This window comes from Schistocerca piceifrons, chromosome 2 (assembly GCF_021461385.2).
Source record: "Schistocerca piceifrons isolate TAMUIC-IGC-003096 chromosome 2, iqSchPice1.1, whole genome shotgun sequence".
Lineage (NCBI taxonomy): Eukaryota > Metazoa > Arthropoda > Insecta > Orthoptera > Acrididae > Schistocerca > Schistocerca piceifrons.
Genome location: NC_060139.1, coordinates 692,369,081 through 692,382,079, shown reverse-complemented (window position 1 = coordinate 692,382,079; position 12,999 = coordinate 692,369,081). Strand labels below are relative to the sequence as shown.

Below are 12,999 nucleotides of genomic sequence, written 5' to 3'. Positions count from 1 at the left end.
ATATGCTACTACAGAAAAATAATCACACACACTACTGGCCATTAAAATTGCTACACCACAAAGATGACATGCTACAGACATGAAATTTAACCTACAGGAAGAAGATGCTGTGATATGCAAATGTTTAGCTTTTCAGAGCATTCACACAAGGTTGGCGCCGGTGGTGACACCTACAACGTGCTGACGTGAATAAAGTTTCCAACCGATTTCTCATACACAAACAGCAGTCGACCGACGTTGCCTGGTGAAACGTTGTTGTGATGCCTCGTGTAAGGAGAAATAATGTGTACCATCACGTTTCCGACTTTGATAAAGATCGGATTATAGTCTATCGCGATTGCGGTTTATCGTATCCCGACATTGCTGCTCGCGTTGGTCGAGATCCAATGACTGTTAGCAGAATATGGAATTGGTGGGTTCAGGAGGGTAATACGGAACGCTGTACTGGATCCCAATGGCCTCGTATCACTATCAGTCGAGATGACAGGCATCTTATCTGCATGGCTGTAACGAATCGTGCAGCCACGTCTCGCTCCCTGAGTCAGCAGATGGGAACATTTGCATGACAACAACCATCTGCACAAACAGTTCGACGATGTTTGCAGCAGCATGGACTATCAGCTCGGAGACCGTGGCTGTGGTTACCCTCGATGCTGCATCACAGACAGGAGTGCCTGCGATGGTGTAATCAATGACGAACCTGGGTCCACGTATGGCAAAATTTTTTTTTTTTGCGGGTGAATCCAGGTTTTGTTTACAGGTTTACAGCGTTTTGATTGTCGCATCCGTGTTTGGCGACATTGCGGTGAACGCACATTGGAAGCGTGTTTTCATCATCATCATACTGGCGTATCACCCAGCGTGATGGTATGGGGTGCCATTGGTTACATGTCTGTCACCTCTTGTACGCATTGACGGCACTTTGAACAGTCGACATTACATTTCAGATGTGTTACGACCCGTGGCTCTACCCTTCATTCGATCCCTGCGAAACCCTACGTTTCAGCAGGATAATGCACGACCGCATGTTGCAGGTCCTGTATGGGCCTTTCTGGATACAGAAAAATGTTGACTGCTGCCCTGGCCAACACATTCTCCAGATCTCTCACAAATTGCAAACGTCTGGCCAATGGTGGCCAACCAACTGGCTCGTCACAATACGCCAGTCACTACTCTTGATGGACTGTCGTATCGTGTTGAAGCTGCATGGGCAGCTGTAATTGTACACGCCGTCCAAGCTCTGTTTGACTCAATGCCCAGGTGTATCAAGGCCGTTATTATGGCCAGAGGTGGTTGTTATGGGTACTGATTTCTCAGGATCTATGCACCCAAATTGCGTGAAAATATAATCACATGTCAGTTCTAGTATAATATATTTGTCCAATGAATACCCGTTTATCATCTGCATTTCTTCTTGGTGTAGCAATTTTAATGGCCAGTAGTAGTAGTAGTAGTAGTAGTGTGTGTGTGTGTGTGTGTGTGTGTGTGTGTGTGTGTGTGTGTGTGTGTGTTTTAAGGCCTTTTTTCTGTGAAGAGTTTAACTAAGATTAAGAATATTTAATTGATTTGTAGAAATCGGTCCTTTCATCCATTATAATTTACACTGATCTTTTGAAACTAAAGGTACTAAAATACAAGAGACAAATAAAACTGAAAACTGTTACGGGTTTTATAGGATAGAAAGTGTCATTACTGGATGTCTTCTGCCACAAAATTAGTATCAACTGTCCACCATCACTTTTAAATTTCAGTTAATGAGTTACTTTCCCAATCAGTTCATACACGTCAGGAGTATTGCTGTCTGTTATCTAATTGACAGTAAAATGTAAATGTTGTGTGACTAGGGCCTCCCGTCGATGACTTGCATGTCGATGGGGATGAAATGATGATGATTAGCGGAGCGGAGAAAATCTCTGACCCAGCCAGGAATCGAACCCTGGCCCTTAGGTTTGACATTCTGTCGTGCTGACCACTTAGCTATCAGGGGCGGACAATTGACAAATGAAACTTAGCTAATATCTAGGTAGTATCACAGAATTGTAACAGTGTAGTTTTTGTGTTCGATATTTAACAAGTTGTGTAAGAGATGTTGGCCTCTTTTGCATGTTCTCATAATGTGAAAAGTAACTTTTTAACAGTAGTCTAGACAGTCATGTCTAGTTGCTTCTCCCAAATCCGTATTAGCTTCTTTTCTTTAGTTGTAGAAAGGTCTAATTTAAAAAAAATGTTGTGATGCTTGAAAACAGGATTGTTTTTACTAAGAAATGGGTTAAGAGATGCTGCTACTTTAAATAAAACGAAAATCTTCCCTTCAGAAGTAACCTATGCAGTGTGAAGCTCCTTAGAATGAGATTTGTACACATATTTGAATTCTTGCACTTTCCTTATCAGGTAGTCTGACTCTTACAAATTCAAATTACCACATCCCTATTGAAAGACATATATTAAGCTTGTTTCATATCCATTTTACTGTCACACAGATGAATATTTTCAATGTCCCTGTGTATTTAATATGGTATTTAATTCTTTTACAACTCTCAATGCATTTTTGTGATAAGGGCTACTTCCAGTTGAAATTATTGATTTTGTGAAGCCAATGTTAAATTAATGCATTTTCCATTTTTCTGCAGGTACCATGTTTCTACCACCATCTACTGCACTGGGGGCAGGCTTGTATGCCATCAGCATGTATGGTGGCTTACTTCTCTTTTCTGGATTTTTGCTGTATGATACTCAGCGAATAATAAAACTTGCTGAAGTTTACCCCATAAATTCAGCTCGTCCATATGACCCAGTAAACGCGTAAGTATGCGTGTTGCGTGTATCTATGATATAAAGATCCTGGTTGGGATATAAATGTTGTGAATAAAGTCACCCACACACACAGTTTAGAAAAGTAGATAAAGTATTTAATTATGGGAGGCAAATACATACAGAATTAAACCTGCCATGTCTGTGTTGGTTGAACTCAGTATTTTTGTCCCGTTCTTGGGTTTGATGTGATGTGCTAGCCAATGCAAAAGGCAGAAGTGTAAGTTAGTCTTGGGTTTTCAGCTTTTGAAGTTTCATTGCAGTATTAAATTTGTTGTTAAATGAAAAAAATGGAAAATCGAGGATGGGATGTAACAATACCAGATAAGGAAAGTTGCTACTAGCCATATAGTGGAGATGCTGAGTCACAATAGGCACAATAAAAAGATTCACACAATTAAAGCTTTCGGCCATTAAGGCCTTTGTCAGCAGTACACACACACACACACACACACACACACACACACACACACACACACACACACACAAACGCAACTTGCACATGCACACACGTCTGCAGTCTCAGAGAGCTGAGACCAACTGCGAATAGCAACACCAGTGCATGAGAGTGGTGACTGGGTGGGGGTAAGGAAGAGGCTGGGGTGGGGAGGGGGAGGGATAGTACGGTGGGAGTGGCAGATAGTCAAGTGTTGCAGTTTAGATGGAGGGAAAGAGAGAAGGTGTGGAGGGGGTAAGTAGCGGAAAGGAGAGAAATAAAAGAAATTAAAAGGCTGGGTGTGGCGGTGAAATGACGGCTGTGTAGTGCTGGAATGGGGGGGGGGGGGGGGGCTGGATGGGTGAGGACAGTGGCTAACGAAGGTTGAGACCAGGAGGGTTACGAGTACATAGGATGTATTGCAGGGAAAGTTCCCACCTGTGCAATTCAGAAAAGCTGGTGTTGGTGGGAAAGATCCATATGGCACAGGCTTTGAAGCAGTCATTGAGATGAGGGGTATCACGTTTGGCAACATGTTCAGCTACGGGGTGGTCCACTTGTTTTTTGGCTACAGTTTGTCAGTGGCCGTTCATGCGGACAGACAGCTTGTTGGTTGTCATTCCTACATAGAATGCAGCACAGAGGTTGCAGCTTAGCTTGTAAATCACATGACTGATTTCACAAGTAGCCCTGTGAAAGGCATGGTAGCCCTGTGAAACCAGTCATGTGATTTACAAGCTAAGCTACAACCTCTGTGCTGCATTCTATGTAGGTATGACAACCAACAAGCTGTCTGTCCGCATGAACGGCCACCAAGACTCTGTGGCCAAGAAACAAGTGGACCACCCTGTTGCCGAACACGCTGTCTAACATGATATCCCTTATCTTAATCATATAGATCTTTCCTACCAACACCAGCTTTTCTGAAATGCGCGGGTGGGAACTTTCCCTGCAATACATCCTACGTTCCCGTAACCCTACTGGCCTCAACCTTTGTTAGTCACTGTCCTCACTCATCCAGCCCCTCCCTGTTCCCATTCCAGCACTGCACAGCCCTTCCATTGTAGTTGAAGTGACTGCAAGAAAGAAAACAAAACCACATAGCCTAGCATTTTCTTGCGTCCTACTCCGTGTGTGGCGGAAGATACTTTGTACCACTACTGGTAACTTACCATCCTGTGTCACTCACAAACAGAGCGAGGGAAAAAGACTGTCCTTATGCCTCTGTACGAGCCCTAATTTTTCTTATCTTATGGTCCTTATGCGAACTGTATGTTGGTAGCAGTTGTTGTTCTACAGTCAGCTTCAAATGCCAGTTCTCTGAATTTTCCCGGTTGCATTCCTCAAATAGAACATATCTTTTTTTCCCAGTTGCATACCTTGAATGGAACACAACTTTTCTTCCAGGGATTCCCATTTGAGTTCCCAAGCATATTCGCAATATTTGTGTTTTGCGATAACAAATCTATCGTTACACTTCTGAAGGGCTTCAATGTCTTCTTTTAATCCTAACGGGTGGGAATCCCAAACACTTGAACAGAACTCAACAGCTGGTTGCACTAGTGTTCTATATGTGGTTTCCTTTGCAGATGAACAACATTTTCCTAAAACTAGCAGAATAAACTGAAGCAGACTAATTGCCATGCCTCCTAGTGTCCTTAAGTGCTTGTTCCATTTCATATCACTGTGCAACATTGTGCCTAGATACTTAATCAGTCCAACTGTGTCATGTAGCACACTACTAGTGTTGTATATGAACGTTATGGGATTGTTTTTCGTACTCATCTGCACTTACTTACTTACTTACTTTCCTCTACATTTAGAAATTGTTGCTGTTCATCAGACCGGCTAGAAATTTTGTCAAAGTCATCTTCTATCCTCCTCCAGTCACTCAATGGTGACACCTTCCCGTACACCACAGAACAGTCAGAAAACAGCTGCAAATTGCTCCTCATTGTGTCTGTCAGATCATCTGTGTATAGATAAAATAATAGCAGTCTGATCCTCTTTCCTGGGGGCACTCCTGGTCATACCCCTGTCTCTGATGAACACTTGCCATAGAGGACAATGTGCCATGTCCTATCACTTAAGATGTCTTCGAGCTACGTGCATATCGGGAACCTATTCCATATACTCATATCTGCATCAACAGTCTTGGTGGAGCATCTTGTCAAGCACTTTCTGCAAATCTAGGAATATGGAATCTGCCTAATGCCCTTCATTCATAGTTCGCAGGATATAAAGCTGGAAAAGTGCAAACTCAGTTTCACGTGAGTAATGCTTTCTAAAATTGTGCTGATTTGTTGGTAGAAACTTTTCCATTTCAAGGAGCTTCATTATATTTGAACTGAGAATATGTTCAAACCTGTAGCAAACCTATTTTCAGGAGATTGCTCTGCATTTTGCGGTCAGTTCTTGTGCCCATCTTATATGCAGGAATCATCGGCACTTTTTTTCCAGTTCCTTGGGCCTTTGGACTGGGCAAGAGACTCACAATAAGTGCAAGCTAAGTAGGGGGCCAGTGCTGCAGAGTACTCTTTGTAAAACCAAATTGGGATTTCATAAGGACCTGATGACTTTGCCATCTCAGTTGCTTCCAATAAAGGACCTGGACATCGTTCTTCAAAAAAATATATAGCCCACATCCATCCAAATGCTTATTAGAATATTGTGTATAGAGTTGGAGTAAATTAGTCAGGAACTCTTGGAGATCACCCTGCGGGTCCGGGGGTTAGAATAGGCTCAAGGTATTCCTGCCTGTCGTAAGAGGCAACTAAAAGGAGTCTCTCACATTTCGGCCTGTATGTGATGGTTCCCTGTAGGGTTTGACCTCCATTTTTCAACCAAAGAGCGAGCCGATTTGGGGGGGCACTTCCCTCCCTGTTGCTCCCGCACCACCTACTTCAGGAGCTACCCCCCCCCCCCCCCCCAACCATTGGGGATTTCAGTCCCCACTTCTGAGCTAGAGAAGCACAAGGCTTCCTCAGCTCCTCTCACTAGGAAGGGGTCCCTTGGGTCACTCCCTTTACAGGTTTCTGCTATTGGGAAAGACGACAAACGCCAGTGGCTGAAGAGCCCAAAAGCAGCTGGTCATAGGGCTTCACGCTCGTCCTCAGTCCCAGAGACTGAGCCAGTGAAGTCCTCCTAGCCAGGTAAACCCAAGGAGCAGCGAGAGAAACCCAAAAAGAAAACCCCTAAGACCAAGGAAATTGCAGTGGCACCCACACCACCGCTACCTACAAGCTCTGCATCTGCGGATGGGGTGGAGATTCTGGCATCCGCTGAGGACATGGATCTTGCCAGACCCTCAGACACAATGGATATAGACTGCTCAGGCAAAAAGTCAGTGGCAGCAGGTGACCCTGAGGTGTAAACTGCCTCATTGAATGTTCCATGCTCTCCCAGTCTCAAGATGATGTCATCCTCTGGTGGAATTGCGGCAGTTTTTTCCACCGCCTGGCTGAGCTAAGGCAACTGTTAAGCTTTACACCTGCTTTCTGCATTCCCCTCCAGGAAACCTGGTTCCCAGCAATGCGGACCCCTGCCCTCTGTGGCTATAAAGGTTATTACAGGAAACGTAGCGACTATAATCGAGTGTCAGGTGTAGTTTGCGTTTATGTCCGAAACTGTCTGTAGTGAAACTGTGCCCCTTCAGACCCCTATTGAAGCTGTGGCTGTCAGAATATGGACGACACAGGATATAACTGTCTGCAATGTATATCTTCCTCCAGATGGTGTAGTACCCCTGAATGTATTAGGTGCACTGATTGATCAACTCCGTAAACCTTTCCTACTTTTTGGGGGATTTTAACACCCATAACCCCTTGTGGGGTGACACCATGCTTACTGGCTGAGGCAGAGATGTCAAAATTTTACTGTCTCAGTTTGACCTGTGCCTCTTAAACACTGGGGCCGCCACAGATTTCAGTGTAGCTCATGGTAGTTACTCGGCCATTGATTTATTAATTTGCAGACTAGGACTTCTCCCATCTATCCACTGGAGAGCACATGATGACCTGTGTGGTAGTGACCACTTCCCCATCTTCCTGTCACTGCCCCAGCATCAGGCCCATGGATGCCTGCCCATATGGGCTTTAAACAAGGCAGACTGGGAAAATTTCACCTCTGATGTCACTGTTGACTCTCCCCACATGGTAACATTGATGTGATGGTTGAGCAGGTGACTACCACAATCGTTTCTGCAGCAGGAAACACGATCTCTCTCTCTTTAGTGTGCCCCCGGCGAACGCCAGCCCCTTGGTGGTCGCCGGAAGTCGCTGAGTCAGTTACAGAGCGTTGGCGAGCTCTACAGACACATAAGTGACACCCTTCCCTAAATCGTCTGATAGCCTTGAAGCGGCTCTGTGCTCATGTACGCCAGGTTATAAAACGACAGAAACAGGAGTTTTGGGAGAGGTACTTGTCGACCATTGGGTGCCATACGTCACCTTCCGAAGTCTGGACGATCAGACTTCAGGTGTCCCTGGCATTACCATCAATGGTGTGCTATGTACCGATACAAATGCGATTACTGAGCACTACGCTCAAGCATCTGCATTGGAGAACTAACCCCCCCCCCCCCAGCCTTTCGCACCCTCAAATGACAGATGGAAAGGAAAGTCCTCTCGTTCACTACACGCCATAGTGAACCCTATAATGCCCCATTTATGGGGTGCACTTGCACATTGCCCCAACACAGTTCCTGGGCCGGATCAGATCCACAGTCAGATGATTAAACATCTCTCTTCTGACTACGAGCAACATCTCCTCGTCACCTTCAACTGAATCTAGTGTGATGGTGTCTTTCCATTGCAATGGCGGGAGAGCACCATCGTTCCGGTGCTCAAACCCAGCCAAAACCCGCTTGGTGTGGATAGCTATCGGCCCATCAGCCCGACCAACATTGTTTGTAAGCTGCTGGAATGTATGGTGTGTTGGTGTTTGGGTTGGGTCCTGGAGGAATGTGGCCTACTGGCTCGTTGTCAGGGCGGCTTCCGGCAGGGTCGCTCTACCACTGATAGTCTTGTGTCCCTCGAGTCTGCCATCTGAACAGCCTTTTTCCAGAAGCAAACACCTTGTTGCCATCTTTTTTGATCTACGCAAAGTGTATGACACCACCTGGGGACATCATATCCTTGCCACATTATACGGGTGGGCTCTCTGAGGCCTGCTCCTGATTTTTATCCAGCATTTCCTGTGGCTCCATACTTTCAGTGCCCAAGTTGGTGCCTGCTGCCATAGTCCCCTTCCCCCCCCCCCCCCCCCCTTCCCCCATATCCAGGAGAATGGAGTCCCACAGGGCTCTGTATTGAGTGTATCACTATTTTTAGTGACCATTAACGGTCTAGCAGCAGCTGTTGGGCCGTCCCTCTCACACTCTCTGTGTGCAGACAATTTCCTCATTTCATACTTCTCCACCAGTACTGGTGTTGCTGAGCAGCACCTACAGGGAGCCATCCACAAGGTGCAGTCATGGGCTCTCGCCCACGGGTTCCAGTTTTGGGCCGCTAAGTTGTGTGTCTCTCGCTTCAGTCAGCATCATACCATTCCTCCGGAACCAGAACTTCACCTTCATGATGATGCACTCACTGTAGTGGTGACATATCAATTCTTAGGACTGGTTCCTGACACCTGCTTAATGCTGAAGAAGGTGAGGTAGCCAAGTCAATCGGAAGTGCTGGCAGCATCTCAACGCCCTCCGCTGCCTGAGCTACACCAACTGGGGTGCAGATAGCTCTACTCTGCTGCGGCTCTACAAAGCCCTTGTTCAATCCCGCCTTGACTATGGGAGTCTGGTTTATGGTTCAGCAGTGCCCTCAGCGTTGCATCTACTCGACCTAGGACATCACTGTGGTGTTTGCCTAGCGACAGGAGCTTTTAGAATGAGTCCAGTAACCAGTGTCCTGGTGGAGGCTGGAGTCACTCCATTGCAGATCTGACGTGCACAACTGCTCGCCAGTTAGGCTGCAGACATTCGTAGTTCTCCTGAGCATCCGAATTACCATCTCATTTCTCCACCCTCGGCAGTTTATCTCCCGCATCGGGGGCCCAGGTCAGGGTTCTCAGTTGCTGTTCATGTGCGATCCCTTCTGTCTGAACTGGAGTCTTTCCCTTTACCACCTCCCATCCAGGTCCATCCGCATGCACCTCCATGGTGTACACCTAGGCCGCAGATTTGTCTGAACCTTTCGCATGAACCTACACACTCAGTTACTCCTGCCGCACTCCGCTGTCACTACCTCTCAATTCTTGATGTGTCCTAGGGCTCTGAAGTGGTTTACACCAACGGCTTGATAGCTGATGGTCATGTTGGTTTTGCCTACGTCCACAGAGGCCATTTTGAACAGCATTCCTTGCCCGATGGCGACAGTGTATTCACTGCAGAGCTGGTGGCCATCTGTCTGTTCATGCCTCGAGGAATCGTTTCTTCTGTATACTGACTCCTTGAGCAGCCTAAAAGTTATGGAGCAGTGCTACCCTCGCTATTCTTTGGTAGCATCCATCCAGGAGTCCATCTATGCCCTGGACTGATCCTGTCGTTCAGTGGTGTTTGTGTGGACCCCAGGACGCGTCGGTATCCCAGGCAATGAACTTGCCGTCAGGCTGGCCAAACAGGCTATGCGGTAACTGCTTCTGGAGATAGACATCTCTGAATCTGACCTGCATTCTGACTTACGCAGTGGGGTTTTTTGGCTTTGGGAGACGGAATGGCATAACAGAACACACAACAAACTGCGTGTCGTTAAGGAGACTAAGAATGTGTGAAGACTTCCATGTGGACCTCTCGCAGGAAATCTGTTGTCCTCTACCGGCTCCGCATTGGCCACGCTTGGGTGACCCACGGTTACCTCCTGTGCCGTGAAGACCCGTCTGAGTGTCGGTTCGGCACCCGGTTGACAGTGACCCATATTCTGGTGCACTGTCCCACTTTGACTGCCCAGTGACGAAATCTTGGGTTACTGGACTTGTTGCCACTAATTTTATCTGACAATGCCTCATCGGCCCATTTAGTTTTAAGTTTTATTTGTGAGGGTGGGTTTTATCATTTGATCTAAATTTTAGCACATGTCCTTTGTCCCTCTGTGTCCTCCACCTTAGTGCTTCTAGGGTGGAGGTTTTAATGTGTTGCAGAGTTGGTGGATTCTCCTTTTTTATTCTTATGGTCAGCCAGCCATGTAATCTGCTTTGTTGTTTTAATCTCTTCATACCGTTTCTTGCGTTTTTGTGGTTTTCTTGTCTCCTTTAGTCCATTTACATGTTTGTTGCCCTTCATCGTTCTTGTGATTTTTCCTTTCATTCCATTTTGAGTTGTCAGTCTCGTTTGTTTTATTCTCACACTTGTGGCATTGTTTTATTCGGAACAAGGAGCCCGCATCTCGTGGTCGTGCGGTAGCGTTCTCGCTTCCCACGCCCGGTTTCCCGGGTTCGATTCCCAGCGGGGTTAGGGATTTTCTCTGCCTCGTGATGGCTGGGTGTTGTGTGATGTCCTTAGGTTAGTTAGGTTTAAGTAGTTCTAAGTTCTAGGGGACTGATGACCATAGGTGTTAAATCCCATAGTGCTCAGAGCCATTTGAACCATTTTTTTGGAACAAGGGACTTATGACCTCATAGTTTGGTCCCTTTCCCCCTCTTTTTAATCCAACCAACCACCCAACCAACTCTTGGAGATTTTTAGAAACAGCATTCAACAGTGTCGTGTCATTGTACAGAGTATAAATGTTATCTACCAAAAATACAATCACAGATTTTAACATTTGTTGGGCTTCTACCTTACTGAAGCTGTCTTTGAAAGTTATTTAATTCAGTGCAGTTATTGCTGTTCTAACGAAAGTTTGAGGCAGACTTAGTTTTTTAAGATTACTTGTCCAAAGCAAATCTTTATGGGTGCTAATAACTTGGATTTTGAGTGCGCAGTTTCATGAGTGATGAGACAGATTAAGCAGTCATTCGATTCATGTAAGGGGGCTATCCACAAAGTACATTACGTTTTGGAATTAAAAATAAAGTATTAGAAATTTTTTTTATTATATACAGATGAAAGCCACACTTAAATACTACTTTTCTACATAGTTGCCATTTAAATTAAGGCACTTACCGTAGCGATGGACGAGCTTGGAAATTCCTTTGTCGTAAAATTCGGCCGCCTGCGCCTTCAACCACGTGGTTCCCTCTTCCTGAAGCTGTGCGTCGTCATCAAAACGCTGCATAGCCAACCACTTCTTCATTGCTGGAAATAAGTGGAAGTTGCTCGGTGCCAGGTCAGGACTGTGCGGCGGATGAGGAAACAACTCCAACTTAAAAGATTCGAGAACTTCACGAGTGGCATTTGTCGTGTGGGCCCAGGCGTTGTCGTGAATCGGCAAGATCTTTGAGCCCAACTTTCCCCTTCACTTGTTTTGTATTGCTCTTCTGAGGTTGTGCAGAGTTTGGCAATACCTTTGAGAGTTTATTGTAGTGCCTCTTTGCAGGAAATCCACAAAAATCACACCTTTTCTGTCCCAAAAGACAGTTGCCGTCACCTTCCTTGCCGACATTGTCTGCATGCATTTCTTGGGTTTTGGGGGGGAATTTGTGTGGCCCCACTGCGTTGACTGCAATTTTGTCTCGCAGTTCACATGCTTAACCCATGTTTCGTCACCAGTAACGATGCGATCGAGTAATGAGTCGCACAGCTTCAAGAAGAGGTAACCACGTGGTTGAAGGCGCAGGCGGCCGAATTTTACGACGAAGGAATTTCCAAGCTCGTCCATCGCTACGATAAGTGCCTTAATTTAAATGGCAACTATGTAGAAAAGTAGTATTTAAGTGTGGCTTTCATATGTATATAATTTAAAAAAATTCCAATACTTTATTTATTTTAATTCCAAAATGTAATGTACTTTGTGGATAGCCCTCGTATCAAGCCTGCAAAATTGGACTACATTACAAACTTCGTCCTGTCTGTTAACAGAGATAGGTTAAGTTGATAGCGACATAAAGAGCACAACTCTTTTTGTGGGTAGTGTGTGGCTCACACGGGGCCCCAAGCTATTGCAGCCTTTCTTCTCTCCAAGGCTGCATTCCCTTCCCCATATCCACTCATTCCCATTCTAGTTCCTCCTCCTGCACCCCCTTTCTCCATCATTTACTCACTTTATGACTCAGCTATTACCTAGGTTCTGCTACTCATTTTCAGTCTTGTCTTGTATGTTTCCACTCTCCCTTTTTCTCAGCCCCCATGGCACTTGACCTCCCTTTCAAAATTCTGTTTCTGTATTGTGAACAATTTTAGGAAGAACTCCTTTCTTTCATTCCTCCCCCCCCCCCCCCCCCCCCCCTCAAAGAAATCCCCTTCTTTCCTCTCTTCCCCACTGTAGCTCCCCTCTGCTCTGCGAGGTTGCCAGCATGCAAAGACTCCATCACTCTAATGGTGTTCCATTGTTTGTTCCAAACACTCTTACGGGAGTTACAGGATGCCATTGTTTTTTACGTCAAACTCTGCCAGTCAAGCAGGATATGCCTTGACAGCCTCTGTTGGCATGGATCATCATCTCATGCTTGCCACATGTGGGGTGTTCACAGCAGAACTGGTATTCGTCTCGGCTTTATTAAATGGTTCTCCTCACCAGACTTTTATTAGGTATGGACTCAATGAGTGGCCTTCAGGCTATTGCTTGGAGTTTATTCTGCCATCCATTGGTATCTGCCATCCATGACCTTCTCACTGTTCTTGGTGATGCTGCATGTTCAGTTGATTTAATTTGGGTTTTTGG

General features: G+C 45.7%; 1 protein-coding gene across 3 annotated transcripts in view; it reads left to right on the top strand.

The window, feature by feature from the left end:
• LOC124776826 (growth hormone-inducible transmembrane protein-like) overlaps positions 1–12,999 on the top strand; it is a 74,055-nt gene that overhangs the window by 50,444 nt on the left and 10,612 nt on the right. For all 3 annotated transcript variants that reach the window (XM_047251983.1, XM_047251981.1, XM_047251984.1), the window contains exon 7: positions 2,631–2,802. In XM_047251983.1, the coding sequence (XP_047107939.1) occupies positions 2,631–2,802 (172 nt within the window). The remainder of the gene's footprint in view (positions 1–2,630; positions 2,803–12,999) is intronic.